Source organism: Pyrus communis, chromosome 11, assembly GCF_041283825.1.
Source record: "Pyrus communis isolate YQ-2024b chromosome 11, ASM4128382v1, whole genome shotgun sequence".
NCBI classification, from domain to species: domain Eukaryota; kingdom Viridiplantae; phylum Streptophyta; class Magnoliopsida; order Rosales; family Rosaceae; genus Pyrus; species Pyrus communis.
Window position 1 is genome coordinate 4,710,604 of NC_142575.1, and position 14,958 is coordinate 4,725,561.

Here is a 14,958-nt window from a genome sequence, read left to right on the forward strand (position 1 = left end):
TCTCCTTTTTTGGCCTGGTGGGGCCCACGAGCCCTTTGACCTAGCCCTCGGTTGGAGACGATTTTCATGTTATTTCGGGCTATTTTCGGCCATATGGCCCTCTGGCAGGATCGGTTAGATATGGCCTAAGAGTGCACCATGAACAAGCATAGATATTTTTTTTATGTGTCTGCTTACGTGTGAAGTAGTTTCATGCAACGAGGCGTTTTATATCAAACACACACTGTTATATGCGAAAGTTGAAATGTATAACAGTGTGTGATTGATTTTAGATACTCTACCTGTATACTCTTGCTTGGTGCACTCAGGATGAAGCCGTATTAATCCAACCCATTAATGGGTGCACCATATTCACCCAAGCATAGAGATTTTTGCATTTTCGTGATGGTATTTCAACCCAAATATGTAATCCCAAGCCAATTCTATTGGGAGAAGTAACAAAATAAGACACTGCGTGTTGAACTTGAAGTATTGTCGCTCGAAAAATCCATGTTGTAAGTAAGTTTCTCTTTCAGGTAATGAAATGACGTTTGCCAGGATTTCAACTCAATTATGTACTATCATGCATGAAGTACAAAATGCAAAATAGTGCGTGATGGACTAAGAATATTGTTGATCAGGGTTTTTGTTATAAGTAAGTTTCTCTTTTGTGCAACGAGATGTTGTGCCAGTTTCTCAAACCAATCACCAGTCTCATTTGAAAAGTTAAAACATACGACAATACATGATTGATCTGAGATATTATCACAATGAAATCTTGTAATAAGTTTCTCTAGGGTGCACCGTTCGAGGGTGCACCCATCATTGCACTGTGCTTAGGCCTATAAATATAAACTTTCTAACCTTAACCTCGCTGCTTGTAGCAGCCCTCTTGTCCGCTCCGCAGTGGATACAGAGATTTTGAACCAGTGGTTTCCTCCTCCTCCAAAGGATTCAACTTTTGCTACAATGGTGGAAACTCAGCCTCAGAAGCAGCAGAGCAAGCCCATCAATGGCGTCAATGGGATCCATAACCACCACCATGACGAAGCAGATTTCGACCCAAGTGCCCCTCCTCCATTCAAGATAGCTGAGATCCGAGCTGCCATTCCCAAACACTGCTGGGTCAAGAATCCATGGAGGTCTCTTAGCTATGTTTTTAGGGATTTGTTTGCCATTTCTGCCATGGCAGCTGCTGCCATTTACTTGGATAGTTGGTATCTTTGGCCTTTGTACTGGGCTGCTCAGGGAACCATGTTCTGGGCTCTCTTTGTTCTTGGACATGATTGGTAATTTTCACTCACTTCATTCTCCATTTATGCACATTTTTCAGCATTTTTTTTTGTTACATTTTTCTGCATCTGCTTGGTTCTAATGTGATTTATTTTTTGATTGAACAGTGGCCATGGAAGCTTTTCAGACAGTAGAATTCTGAACACAGTTGTGGGGCATATATTGCATTCTGCAATTCTTGTACCATATAATGGATGGTTGGTTCCTCGTAAACTTCATTGCTTCATTACCTGGTTCCAATGATGTTTTCCGGGAAGTGATTTTCGCGCTCCCCTTTGTCTCCCCTGCACTTATCCTGTTTGTTCTAGCCTTTGGGTTCAATAATTCGAAGGAGAACAAGCGACGGAAACAAGAGAAGTGCAGAAGGAGAAAACGAGAGCGTGAAAATCACTACCTGCATTTATGCTTTTGATGTTTGAATTCTTATTTGGTTGAAATCTGAGTCACATTTTCATATGATTTCTTCAGGAGAATTAGCCACCGAACTCACCATCAGAACCATGGACATGTTGAGAATGATGAGTCATGGGTTCCTGTAAGTGCTTCCTGTTAATTCAAACCCTTCCATCTACTTGTAAATTGATCACAATGCTCTTACTTTGCACAAACAGAAATACTAGTTCTGGAATCTGAATCTGCTGATGCTGCCTTAATCTTTGATAAGTAACTAATTAAGCTGTCTGTTTTTCGCTATCTTTGTCGATATAGCTGACTGAGAAGCTTTATTCGAGTCTCGATGAAAGTACCCGAAAATTCAGATTCAGGGTGCCTTACCCCATTTTTGCATACCCTTTCTATCTGGTGAGAACCCCATCTTTTATTGCTCATATATTTTCGGACGAGTGATTTTCGCACTCCTCTGTTTTCTAGCCCTTCGATTGAATTAAGCAAAGGAAAATCAAGGGCGAGAAACAAGGGGCGGAGTGCGGAAGGAGAAAACGGGAGAGTAGTGTACTGTTTAGCTTCAATTGTGTTTTTGTGATGGTCTGTGAAGGCTAAATTTTGCTTCTTTTTTGGCTTGGTTGGCTTTCGCTTTCAGTGGACTAGAAGTCCAGGGAAGAAAGGTTCTCATTTCAATCCGTACAGTGACTTGTTTGCCCCAAATGAAAGGAGAGATGTGATAGCATCAACTACTTGCTGGACTATGATGGTTTCCCTGCTTGTCTATCTATCGTTTGTCGTAGGCCCTGTCGAAATTCTCAAGCTTTATGGTGTCCCTTACTGGGTTAGTTCAGTTTTTCTTCATGATAATATACACTTGCCTGCAGAGAGTTTATTTTTCCTAATTCTCATAAACTTTTACTTGCAGATTTTCGTAATGTGGTTGGACATGGTCACATATTTGCATCACCATGGTTATGACGAAAAACTTCCTTGGTACCGCGGAAAGGTAAAATTGATACATTAACCCTAACAACATTGATCATTCTTGGATGCTAATTTACATGCTGCAAGTGAAGAACATAGTACCCAAAAACTGGAGATTTTATTTAAGAAGCTTTAATTTCCTCTCCTGGTTTGGTTGTGTAGGAATGGAGTTATCTACGAGGAGGCCTCACAACTGTAGATCGCGATTATGGAATGTTCAACAACATCCACCATGACATTGGCACTCATGTTATCCATCATCTCTTTCCTCAAATCCCACACTACCACCTAAGAGAAGCAGTATGTTACTTTACCGTGTTTTTCCCCACTTTAACAAATTAATCATCCCTTCACAATTTACAGTTGCAATCCTTTAGCCCTACCTGTTGATTCTCATTACATTCACATGCTTGTATTGCAGACAAAGGCAGCAAAACCAGTTCTGGGGAAGTACTACCGGGACCCGAAGAAATCTGGGCCATTTCCGGTTCACTTGATCGATAACCTGTTGTCAAGCATGAGCAATGATCACTATGTTAGTGACACTGGAGACATAGTATTCTACCAGACAGACCCCAAGCTTTTCAAAAGTCTCAAAGGCAAGTCCAATTGATTTTTCATTTTTTGGGGTTTGCTCAATTGAAATGGCAGATATGAATTGTTTTCTGTATTGCATTATCTGCCTCAAACCTTGAGAAGGATAATTGTATTTGGTGATTGGTTTAGTTTCTAGCAAATAAACAATGGTTTGGTTAATTTTGTTTCGGAGTATTTATTCTAGATTGTTAGTTTTATGACGATTTAGGCCTCGTTCCTTGAGTTATTCTATCCAAGCAAATCTTAGACAACAAACGAGGCCGAAGGGTAGATGAAATGGCCAAAAAAAAAAAAAAAACACATTTCATTTCTTCATTAACCTCCCAAAGTTTTTCATGTGAAAACTTCAGATTTGTGAACACAATAGACATGGACTAAATGCTCACTTCTTTGAAAAAGAAACGAAGAAGCACAAGATTGGTTAAAAGTATATACTGGCCAAGCCCAAGGCAACTGCAAATTAAAGCCCACATCCTTCCCATGTGGAAAAAGTTAGAATTCTCGTCAACTTGGACATTCAATGTTAATAGTCCGGTATCCGCTATGTACAAACGTGGACGGTCGATATGTCGTAGATAATGTGCAGATATCAATGTAACTAATAACATACCAACGTATTATCGATATAATATCCACGACAACAGACATGTATTATGTTTTAAACTTTTGCAATTATAACTAAACCTAAACCTATATTTCGAGTTTTTGCCATTAGCATTACGTGTCACAAAACAAGAACAATCACCTTTAACTATTTGGTCTAGTAACACAGTTAACAATCTATAAGGGAGGATTCCGAGTAAACTCGCGAATTACAAACAAAAACAAGAAGAATCATTACAAATCTAAAACTTTAGCCACCCAAAAATTGAACATCATTTCAGCTGCCGCATGACGAACGTGTCCCGGATGAAGACTAAAACATCACCAAAAATAGCATCGTTTCAGTAATTTAGGAAGTGCTAAACGTCTGGTTAGTTGATTATTTCGTGGGGTTTTCCTCCTCAGCTAACGAACAAGATTGGAAAACCACAAAACCAGCCATTACCAAAACTATAATAACTTGGATTTCTGTCTGTCTGCTCTCTGTGCCAAAAGAAGAAAAAAGACGAACAAAGAGAAAAAAAGGCAGTGGTGCTGTGGAGATTTGGTGGGTTATATAAATTGTGTACAAGAAAACTCACACACCTAGTTTTAAGATGGATGCACGCATCACAGTATGTAGACAACAGAAACAAGGCTTTACTTGGCAAATGTTACAAATCCTTACCAATTTACTACAGAACCCAAGTGCGTCTTGTTTTTCTTTTCCTTATCCATGAGGAATGGTCGATTCAAATTTTTAAAGGCCATCTCCAGCAAGTGAGTTGTATGTTAGTCAGCAAAGGGTCATATCCTAATCAACATGCAGAGCTGGCTACTTGTAGCTCTGGAGTTAACTACAATTAGCAAACAAAGCACTTTGCGGAACCACATGTAATTTCTCTCTCTTTCTTATCTCTTTTTTTCTTTAAATGCAATAAGTTATTAGTGTACAGCTCCATACTGCTGGAGATAAAAATATGGGCAAGGCTACACATTAAAAAAATTAATATTTAGAGTTCAAACATAGTGATCTACACTCTTTAGCCACAGTTAGATATGCCTTATCATTGTAAAGTTAGTTTATCTTTTTTTTTTTTTTTTTTTTTGTTCTTATGCAAGAGAATATGAACACAAGATAATTTTAGTTTGAGGAATATTCTTCTTATTTCACAGCTTTTTCTTTCCTAAATTTTGAAATATAAATCATAGCCCTTTGTGTTTTTGAACATGTTATACCTTCTTTTTAAGCCACTCAGTACTACGGTCTGGTGGTATGATATTCTTCTTCGCTTAGAAGTGAGAGGTCTTAGGTTCGAATCTCGTGGATGACGAATTCGATACCAAATTAGGCTGCCCATTGTGAGGCTTAGTCGAACTCTCTCTTCTCTTAGTATAAAAATATTGATGTATTAAAAAAAATAAAAAAATGAAAACCTTCTTTTTAATATATTAGATGTTAAATGAATATTTTTAATCATAATTCATTTTCTAATTTAAATTTTAAGTTTAGATGTGGATGTTTTATGATTAAAGTTTTTTAGTCATAATTTATTTATGTTGCTTCACATCATATGGTCAAATACTTTTTTATTAACTATTTAAAAGTACTAAAAAAATCTCATTTTCTACTCCTTACAAATATATTTTGTTTTCTGATTGTATAAAATTCGAAGTCTCATAATCAAAATTTTAGAGTGCTAATAACAATTTTCTAATAAAGTAAAAAATTTATTGATGAAGATGGATCACCTTTTACTGTTAGGATAAAGTTCTTGTTGTTTTGTGAAAAAAAAATGTCATGTGTCATTTGTTAAGATGAAAGATCCAAATGCAAATGTTAGTGCAAAAATTGTTAACACATTTCTCTAAGTGGAGAATTGTCCAATATAAAATTATTCGAAGAGGGAAATCCGCAATGAGGTACATATTCAAAAGCAAAATGGGTCACATATTCTATCAAATTTTTTTACACCATTAATAGAATGTACCCCTTTTATTAATACAGTGCTCACTTGTAATTCATCATGTTTAATTTTTTGGAACTGTTCCGGGGGTATCTTAAAAGTGAGATTCTTTATGAAATCTTTGCCACCTCATGTTTTTGGCACAATGTTTTAGGCATGAAAATTAACGTTAAATTATGAGGTAGCAGAAAATTTATGAAGAATTCCACTTTGAGAGAGCTCCTTTAACATTTATCTTAATTTTTAGTTCCTGACTCTCTGGATTTATTATTCTTTCTAACTTCTACATTTTCAATGGTGCATAAAAAAAATAATAAATGGGCGCAATTGAATTAACGAATGTGTAACTATGAAACACAAATTATGATAAACCTAAAATTTGAGACACTTGGGGGTGTATTCAATTGGGAATTTGAGAGATTTTGATGGATTTATAAATCTATGGATTTTTATGGAATTTAATTGATTTGTAGAGATTCGATGTAAAATTTTAATTCAATTCTCTCGAAATCTCATGGGGAGATGGGAGATTTGTGAATGTTTAAAATACTCTACAAAATCTTTCAAATTCCCTCTAATTCCTCAACTTTTTGAAATTCTTTAAAATCAAATTTTAATTGAATACACTTGAAATGTTATAAACTTCTTTAAAATCCTAATTGAATACACCCAAATTTCTAAGGATTTTAATAAATTATCTTAAAATCCTGATTGAATACAGATTGAATTTCAGAGTCTTACTTAAAATCCTGATTGAATATCCCTAAATTCATTAAAAAAATTAAAATCCCTCCAAATTCCAATTGAATACAACTCTTTGGATCTTGAGATGGTTAATGGATTATTCATAAATCCATTAATTCGATTCGATTATCATTCCCTTAACTAGATAAGCCTAAACACATATAAGTATAGCCAACTTCTTAATTCAGAAATCTCTCTAGAGTCCAAAGAGTTCAAAAGGTTTCTGTTGTAAGTTGCCCTCCTTCATTGTGTTTATATCTTGTAGTTTAAACTTGGAAATATTTTAAATATCAACTTTTAAATTTAGGTTTTTATTTTTATTTTATTTTTTATTTACTTGTAAGTCTTAGTTGGTTGCAGAAAAAATGGTAGCCAATGTGACCGGAGACCAAGTTGATTTTGACCCAAGTGCCCCTCCACCGTTCAAGATTGCTGAGATCAGAGATGCAATCCCCAAACACTGCTGGGTAAAGAATCCATGGAGGTCTTTGAGTTATGCTGTTTGGGATGTTTTGGTCGTTTTTGCAATGGCAGCCATAGCCAAATACTTAGACAGTTGGTATGCTTGGCCAATCTACTGGGTTGCTCAGGGAACCATGTTTTGGGCTGTGTTTGTTATCGGACACGATTGTGGCCATGGAAGCTTCTCAGACTCTCGCTTGCTGAATAATTTTGTGGGGCATATTTTGCACTCTGCCATTCTTGTACCTTATCATGGCTGGTGGGTTTTCGATATATTTCTTTAAAATTCTTGTACCTTGTATTGAACATTCTTGAATTTCGCTAGGGTTTGTGTCTATGCGCATGTGAGTGGTTCTTGACTTTGAATAGTCTGAAAGTGCATCAATGATCACGATTTGCTCACATGTTTTTAGACGAATGTAGCAAATTTCAACAATGTTTATAAATGTTTAGAGTAATGCTTCGCCATGTTTATTAGTTATGTTTATGACCACGTCCCTAACAGAAGATGGATGTGTTTGTAATGTTGTTTACAATGTGTTTTAAAAATATGATTTCTTAAATTACTGTATTTTATCAACAATATATCTGAATATTGCAGGAGAATTAGCCACAGAACTCACCATCAGAACCATGGAAATGTTGAGAAAGATGAGTCTTGGGTTCCAGTACGTGTTTTACTTATTTTAGTGCTCTTGGTTTGCAACTTCTATTGATCTTCAATATTTCAATTTCTTAACTTGGTTATTATCTATTTCAGATGACTGAGTCGCTCTACAAAAAATTGGATAATGGCACAAAAACGTTGAGATTCACAATTCCTTTTCCGTTCCTCGCTTATCCGGTTTATCTGGTGAGAGTTAATTTAATTGAGGGATTAATCTGTCTAGTTACACAGTTTTGTTAAGGTTTTCATTGTTTGATAATTAGTTGTTAACTTTTACTTTTATTTGTCCACTAACGCAGTTTTATAGATCTCCTGGTAAAGAAGGATCTCACTTCCATCCAAGCAGTGACCTATTCTCCCCGAATGAACGATTTGATATTATAACTTCAACTGCTTCGGTTGTTCTAGCTGCTGCTTTGCTGTTGTATTTCTCCATTGTGCAAAGCCCTATTCAAATGCTTAAGTTATATTTTGTTCCTTATTGGGTGAGTTCATTTTAAAATTCTTGTTTAGTTAGTAATAACTTAATATAGAATTAGGGTTTTGTTTATGTCTATAATTTGATCATGCACTATATTTTCACAGATTTTTGTGATGTGGTTGGACATTGTCACGTACTTGCATCACCATGGTTACAAGACAAAGCTCCCTTGGTATCGCGGCAAGGTAAAACTTTTCTGTATGGATGTGTTTTACATTGCGCTTGTGTACATAACAATTGTTTATTAAGATGATTAATCCTTTTTCTTACATATTATACCCATTTAGTACTGCAAATTGATGTTGTTTTATTTTTGGTGCAGGAATGGAGTTACCTGCGAGGAGGGCTTACAACCGTTGATCGTGATTACGGAATGTTTAACAAGATCCATCATGATATTGGTACCCATGTTATACATCATCTGTTTCCTCAAATTCCACATTATCACCTGGAAGAAGCAGTAAGTGATCCTTAGCTATCAATTGAAATTATTGATTTTTTGTCTTTGCAGACTTGGTCTGTACATTTGATTTACATGAATACCTACTTCTTTTGCAGACGAAGGCAGCGAAGCCGGTTCTAGGGAAGTACTATCGCGAGCCAAAAAAATCAGGGCCAATTCCGTTTCACTTGTTCAAGATCTTGGCTACAAGCATCTATGAAGATAACTATGTCAGTGACGATGGAGAAATAGTTTTTTATCAGACAGATCCTCAGCGTCTTAAAGCTTCTAAGAATAAATCTAATTAATCATCTTGGTAATGATATCTTGTGGAGAAATGAAGGCAATCCCTTAGTTGTTGTGTGTTGTTTTAAGTTTCTGGATTATCGAGTTTTTATATACATATTATCTGAAGTTTCTACACAATTATTCTATTAGAGGTTGTAATTTTGTCACTTAATTTTGATGTTAAGCTTTTTGGATCTGAATATGTAAGTACATGTCTAACAATGTCGTCGTTTCCTTTTTCATGATATTTTAAATTCTCTAACAAATTAACCTAACGAGTATTTGATGCAATATTAACCAATTGTGGTTCACATATTTACTATAAAACGCAAGAGTCGCCCAAATCAGTCTCAATTCGACTTGATTAACTTAATCGAAACAACTTGGTTAAGTAGTGATTGTGACTATATGCTACTAATCTTTAAATATCCTCTTCTATATGGTTTAGGGTTTAGAGTTGGTACAATGTGAAGCCTCCATCACAAAATATAATCTTGCAGGGGAAATATTACTATATTAGCTAGCCACATGACTCCCCATCGGAACCATGGAAATGTTGAGAAAGATGAGTCTTGGGTTGGTATCTTGCTTAATTTCCTTAATTTAGGATCTCTTGCTTTGCAATTTGCAGTATACGTTAATTTCTTAACTTGGTTATTACTTGTTTAATTAGATGACTGAGACGTTTTACAGAAGTTTGGATGGTAGCAGCAAAGCGATTAGATTCACACTGCCTTTTCCATTCTTCGCTTTCCCTTTTTATCGGCATCTTGACGAATATCGTACATTTTTATTAAAAAAAAAAGGTTTAGATTGTTATCTTCTCTAGTCAGTAATCTAGCTAGTACCTTAAAAATCGATTTAGGGTTTTGTTTATATGCCTGTGATGTGGTCGGACATTGTCACATACTTGCATCACCGTGTTACGAAAGAAAATCTCCCTTGGTATCCATAGCAAGATGACAGTGTTTAGCATTGTGTTTATGTACATAACAATGATATTAGCGTTTTGTCTGGGGTTTATTGATTAGTAAAATGGATTCATTCATTTCTTTGCGGGAATCGAGTTACTTGAGGAGGGATTACAACCGTTGATCGTGGTTTTGGATTGTTTAATAAGATCCACCATGATATTGGCACTCATGCTTAATTAATTACATTTGAGTGACAAAATTACAATCTAAAATGTAGTTAATATGTTGCATTAAGTTTCTAAACCAAGTTAAAAATGATTCTCATTTGAGACTCTGATTGTTCACTCAAATCTAGTGGTTACTGTGTACAATGTGTTATCTTCCATTGACGTGATGCTGCCTTGGTTGAAGCTTTTGGATGCAACGCTGGGGACCAGTTTGGCATTGGAGAAGCATTCTGATCACATTACCGTGGAAAGTGATTATCTTCTCTTAGGGCGGGCAGTGGGTAGTCTCCGACAAGACCACTCTCCTCTCAGCCCGGCGATAGATGACATTTAATCTGGCCTGAGATTCTTCTCCTACTCCTGCAGCATTCATGTTCGACGAACATCCAATGTTGTAGCACATAGATTAGCCAAATTGGCCTTATTTTTTTAGCATGAATTTTTGTTTGTTTGATGAGCCTCTGAAAATTATCCATGATGCATTACTTGAAGTTTGTACAGTTTCGCCAAAAAAAAATAAAGTAAAATATTATGCGACAACTCTTCAAATTTGGGTGGACATATTTGCTTAAATTAAATCAGTTGTATCAAGAAACGTGCAAGATGATATTTTCAGATTGTCAATTATGCACCCAATCTGAAGATATTCTCCTATACAGTTTAGGGGTTTAACAATGAAGGTTGTATATTGTAAACTTTGAACCGATTATAGCTCTTTATTGTAACACCAAATTTGGAGATAATCAAGTTGACCAAAGAAGTATGTACTTTTTCTACATCTAATTTCGAATCTTCCTCTAGTAACATCACCTACTTTTAATGAAGTTTATCTTGACAAAGCAAAAGAAGAATAACATATTTTTCCGTTGACGTCAACTCCACTTTAGACTTCAATCTTTCATTAGAACTCAAATTTAAGTTTTAATACTACTCGTAAATCATATATGAGTTCTAACTTTCCTGTGCACTAAATTCATGCATAATATTCGGAGTCCAAACTTTTTAGTGTATTGGGATAGCATGATATCAGGTCATGTATACCAAGAAATAAATCAAATAATCTTACTTGCTTTGTTCTGTACGGGACCAAACCTAAAGGTAAAAGAAGTTGACAGATGATAGAAGAGCCGGTCGGGGGGAACAAGCTAGCTCATCAGTTTGAACAAAGCAGGGAAAGGTCAGCATCTTGTGATGCAAATCAGAAACTCGATACAATGAGGCTACCGGACCTAAAATATATATATCCCCCTGTCACAACACTCAATCCTCCCCACATCTCTCAAACCTAATTAGTAAAAACAAAATAACTCCATAAACATAGACCAGCCCAATAGTAACATATTATAACACACACTAATGTACACTAATTATTGAGCTGACAAACCAACAAGCGAAGGTGATTGCCCGTCGTTAATGAATATGAGTCGCACATGCATTTACAGTTAACAATCATCTTAATACAACAATGCATACTGAAATTTTTTCTCTAGGGAGCAAAATATCCACACAAATATTTCTCTCCTTCCCAACCCAATAGTGGATAGCTACAACACTTCGCCCTTTCTCATCCTACCTTAACTATCTCAGGAATTTTTGTCAAATAGGTTACACAATAAGAGTGTCTCCAAAGGAGCAAGCAAAATCTTTCTGTAAAAGTGTCATTTGCTAACCTATTTGGCACTTTTATGCTATTTCAAAAATTTGTCATTCTAACCCACTCTTCAAATTTTATCATTCACTTTAAAATAGTAATATCTTAACTTTATTTTATCTTGTGGGGCCTAAATTTTATATTCAAACTCTTTACTAAAGAATACTTTTAAATAAATATCCTGCGGAATCCAATTTTCTAACTGGAAGAAGTAGTAACTAGTCAGTTGCTAATTCTTTAATTTGCTAACTAGTTGGCACCTCTATTGGGGATGTGTTTTTCCTACATAGCATAGCAAATCTAACTTTACTACCAAATACTATACCCCCTTGAAGAGGTGTAACAAGTTCTATGAAACTTTAGATAATACCCGTTGCAAAAGAGCAAGTAATAGCAACAACCTTCACTCGCCCAAAAGTGAATCCACCACCACACAGACGCACTACAGCCGGCAGCTTTACTTAACACTCCTCTCAATAATATGACTAAATCTACCATGCGACAACAATGTCGTACAAAATTGACTTTACCATGCGCATGGTAACATATTCCTGGACACCCCCATATTCAAATCCAGTGCCCGCCACTTCTCTCTCTCTCTCTCTCTCTCTCTCCCACTTTGTCTCTAGACACTTTATGCAGTTTTGCTGCTACAAAACAAATTTGAATCTCTCTTTTTCTTCTGTCACTGCTTTTTTCTCGACTCCTCTTCGTTCTTCTTTTTTCCACTTTTTTCCAACTTGAAAGTTCAAACTACGCTAAATCAAACTCCCACTCACTCGCCAAACTGTGCTTGTTTCACTACCCTTTTCCATGAAGTTGCTAATTTCTTCCCCTTCTTTTTCTTCATGCTCATCATCATCCAACTCCACTGCTTTTGATGCAACAATGTGCAGTTCAAAAAGCGCCACCACGGGCTGCATTTCTGGAATTTTACGCAGAATTCTCTGCAAGGGAAGCTTCCCCACATACCCTTCTGATCACATCCTAGGAGAAGAAGAAAATTCTGTGGAATCTGGTTCCAGAGATCAAGATTTTAATTCCAAGGATAAAACAGAGATCTCTGCCAGTCCAAGCATTGTGGCAAGGCTGATGGGATTGGATTCAATTCCAGACAGGAACTTGGTCAGCAGCCAATCAACCCAAAATTCAATTTCACGCAGCAAATCCATGAATTCTGTCGACCGGTTTGATAAGCGTCGCGGGATGAAGTCGACTCGATCATTTAGAGAGATGCCTACATTTCTTGAGCTAGAAAATGAGGAATTTTTTATTCTCAGCTTTGAGAATGAGAGGAAAAGCAAGGAAACAGAATCGAAAGGGAGGAAATGTGAAAAGAGACGAAGCCAAAAAACGGAAAACAGAAGAGAAAGAAAGGCAGAGAATAAGAAGCAACTCCAAGAAGGACAAAGCAGAAGGGCTTTGAACGATTTGAATGGGAAAGAGATGCTGAAAAGCAGAAGCACTTCTTGTCAAGATTCCAAAAGTACTTCAATTGCTGCAAAGACGATAGAGAAGAAGAAAACTATATGTGATGTGCTTAAGTATGTAGAATCTGAATTCAGCTCAGAAGATTTAAGCCCGGTTTCGGTTCTCGATGGTGGCCAATTTCTTGTTGATACAGAAATCCCTTCTTCAGGTTTGTCCCCTCAATTCTGTAGACCATTTTTCAACTTAAGCTTGAACTGTTTTGGTTTTAGTCAATTGTAAATTATTTAAGTATGGTTTAAACTTCGATTCAAAAATAGAATTGGAGGGACGCTAAACAGTAAAGTGGTTTGAACCTGTATTATTATATACATGGATTAATGTCTATCTAGTGTCTTCTGGTTTTGTTTTTTTATTAAAGTTCAGTAGAAATAACCAAAATTTAGAGTTCATTTCAAATTGGTGCTTGAACTTTGATCCATCAACAAAATCCTACCAAAAACTCACGAAAACCCTACCCTTAGCTACATCTGTTAGTCAAACCCTACTTTGAATATTACACCACCTAACAAGGTTTTCACTGTGTAAGCATAGTCGTATTGGCTAGAGGAAATATGCTCCATTTATATCTCAAACTTCGAACCTTCTCTATACAGTTTAGAGCAGCCTCAAGTCGAATATTGTTAAATACATTAAAAAGATTATTTTTCTTGTGACAGAAGAAGATTCAAATTTAGTCAATGAAAATGGTCCAAGTGGTGATGCAAGAAGAAAAAAGACAAGAGAAGGCAAATGTCTTGGATCAAAGAAGAAAGAATTCCACAGAGCAAAGCACATTGGGATGTGGAGTGAGATTTGTAGGCTGACTGAAGCCGAATTGATCGGTTCAAATTGGATCCTACAAAACAAGGGCATGTGGAGTTTTGAAGGTACTTCTGCAGGCATTGGTGCAGATTTCGAGTCACAGATTCTTGGTCAATTATTAGATGAGATTGTTGATCAATTTGCTGACTTTGCCATGGAAATTCAAAATCTGCAAGATTTACAGCCTTTGTAAATTTTGGCATCAAAATAAATCAAATTAACCAACAAAATATTGTATTTACTAAAAGTGTAGTTTTTCTTCATTCCAGCGATAGTATCACCTGGCTTTATAAAATTTAAATTACTTGGGGTTAATTCGAACTTGGATGCAAAGAGAGACACATTATATAATCAACTTAACAACGTCGGATTTTACAGCCAAGCTAAGTATCCTTTATTTGTAATTGAATATTATAATTAAGGATGTGATTCTTATGCCAAGAAAGAGGAATGATATTATACTGTGATTCAAAATTCTGCACAAACAAATTAATGCAGACTTTTTCACTTAATTCATTTATCATCAAAAGGGTTAGGAGTTCAAACTTCAAACCAGTGGGCTAAAGATTCTAGGGATTAATATTTTAATAAAGTTATGGACAGTCATGATTAAAAGGTCGCGTAAAACTCTTTCCCCTCAACTTTGCTTTCGTTGATGAAGAATGTTTGGCTACTCAGATGAATAGAAACTTTTATACAAAATTTTTTGTGTTCAAATTAGAGTTTTGTGCTTATTATCATAATCATTGACATTATGAATCACTCTATAAAGATCATTTCTGCAAAAATAAATTAAAAAATGGTCATTTAGTCCATCTATTGTTGTACATACATGGATGGTTCGTAGTACTTCTACAAATTTTGTTCATCTGGTTTTATACAGTTTAATAACTAAACGACCTTGGTTTTAATTGATTTTTTTGGAGAAGCAATCTTTATAAAATGATTTATAATATGAACAGTTCTGATTATAAACATGTAGCCAAATATTATTCTTCATTAGT

General features: G+C 35.7%; 3 protein-coding genes across 4 annotated transcripts; all 3 read left to right on the forward strand.

Moving 5' to 3' along the window:
• Nucleotides 1-658: 658 nt before the first annotated feature.
• On the forward strand, nt 659-3,396 carry LOC137741577 (acyl-lipid omega-3 desaturase (cytochrome b5), endoplasmic reticulum). The gene is made up of 8 exons (XM_068481271.2): nt 659-1,268; nt 1,380-1,469; nt 1,741-1,807; nt 1,981-2,073; nt 2,312-2,497; nt 2,582-2,662; nt 2,803-2,940; nt 3,062-3,396. Exons 1-8 carry the CDS (start codon nt 949-951, stop codon nt 3,251-3,253), a joined length of 1,167 nt encoding a protein of 388 aa, XP_068337372.1. The 5' UTR covers nt 659-948; the 3' UTR covers nt 3,254-3,396.
• A 3,247-nt stretch (nt 3,397-6,643) lies between these two features.
• LOC137741576 (omega-3 fatty acid desaturase, endoplasmic reticulum-like) lies at nt 6,644-9,112 on the forward strand. Its single transcript, XM_088679360.1, has 8 exons — nt 6,644-6,758; nt 6,875-7,251; nt 7,594-7,660; nt 7,753-7,845; nt 7,959-8,144; nt 8,245-8,325; nt 8,463-8,600; nt 8,699-9,112. The coding sequence occupies exons 2-8, from the start codon at nt 6,896-6,898 to the stop codon at nt 8,888-8,890; spliced, it is 1,113 nt and encodes a 370-aa protein (XP_088535486.1). The 5' UTR covers nt 6,644-6,758; nt 6,875-6,895; the 3' UTR covers nt 8,891-9,112.
• A 3,156-nt stretch (nt 9,113-12,268) lies between these two features.
• Nucleotides 12,269-14,184, forward strand: LOC137741316 (uncharacterized). 2 transcript variants are annotated; one of them, XM_068481037.2, is made up of 2 exons: nt 12,269-13,301; nt 13,813-14,184. In XM_068481037.2, exons 1-2 carry the CDS (start codon nt 12,476-12,478, stop codon nt 14,145-14,147), a joined length of 1,161 nt encoding a protein of 386 aa, XP_068337138.2. In that variant the 5' UTR covers nt 12,269-12,475; the 3' UTR covers nt 14,148-14,184. The 2 variants fall into 2 exon arrangements, with proteins under 2 accessions (XP_068337138.2, XP_068337137.2); XM_068481036.2 differs by having other exon boundaries at nt 12,272-13,301; nt 13,810-14,184.
• Nucleotides 14,185-14,958: the final 774 nt, after the last annotated feature.

Excerpts from the sequence above, each read along its gene's own strand:
- LOC137741576 (XM_088679360.1), top strand. The coding sequence starts at position 6,896 with ATGGTAGCCAATGTGACCGGAGACCAAGTTGATTTTGACCCAAGTGCC. Across the intron at positions 7,846-7,958 it reads TCGCTTATCCGGTTTATCTG|TTTTATAGATCTCCTGGTAA; the intron begins GTGAGAGTTAAT and ends CCACTAACGCAG. Across the intron at positions 8,601-8,698 it reads ATTATCACCTGGAAGAAGCA|ACGAAGGCAGCGAAGCCGGT; the intron begins GTAAGTGATCCT and ends CTTCTTTTGCAG.
- LOC137741577 (XM_068481271.2), top strand. The coding sequence starts at position 949 with ATGGTGGAAACTCAGCCTCAGAAGCAGCAGAGCAAGCCCATCAATGGC. Across the intron at positions 2,074-2,311 it reads TTGCATACCCTTTCTATCTG|TGGACTAGAAGTCCAGGGAA; the intron begins GTGAGAACCCCA and ends TTTCGCTTTCAG. Across the intron at positions 2,663-2,802 it reads TTCCTTGGTACCGCGGAAAG|GAATGGAGTTATCTACGAGG; the intron begins GTAAAATTGATA and ends TTGGTTGTGTAG.
- LOC137741316 (XM_068481036.2), top strand. The coding sequence starts at position 12,476 with ATGAAGTTGCTAATTTCTTCCCCTTCTTTTTCTTCATGCTCATCATCA. Across the intron at positions 13,302-13,809 it reads TACAGAAATCCCTTCTTCAG|AAGAAGATTCAAATTTAGTC; the intron begins GTTTGTCCCCTC and ends TTCTTGTGACAG.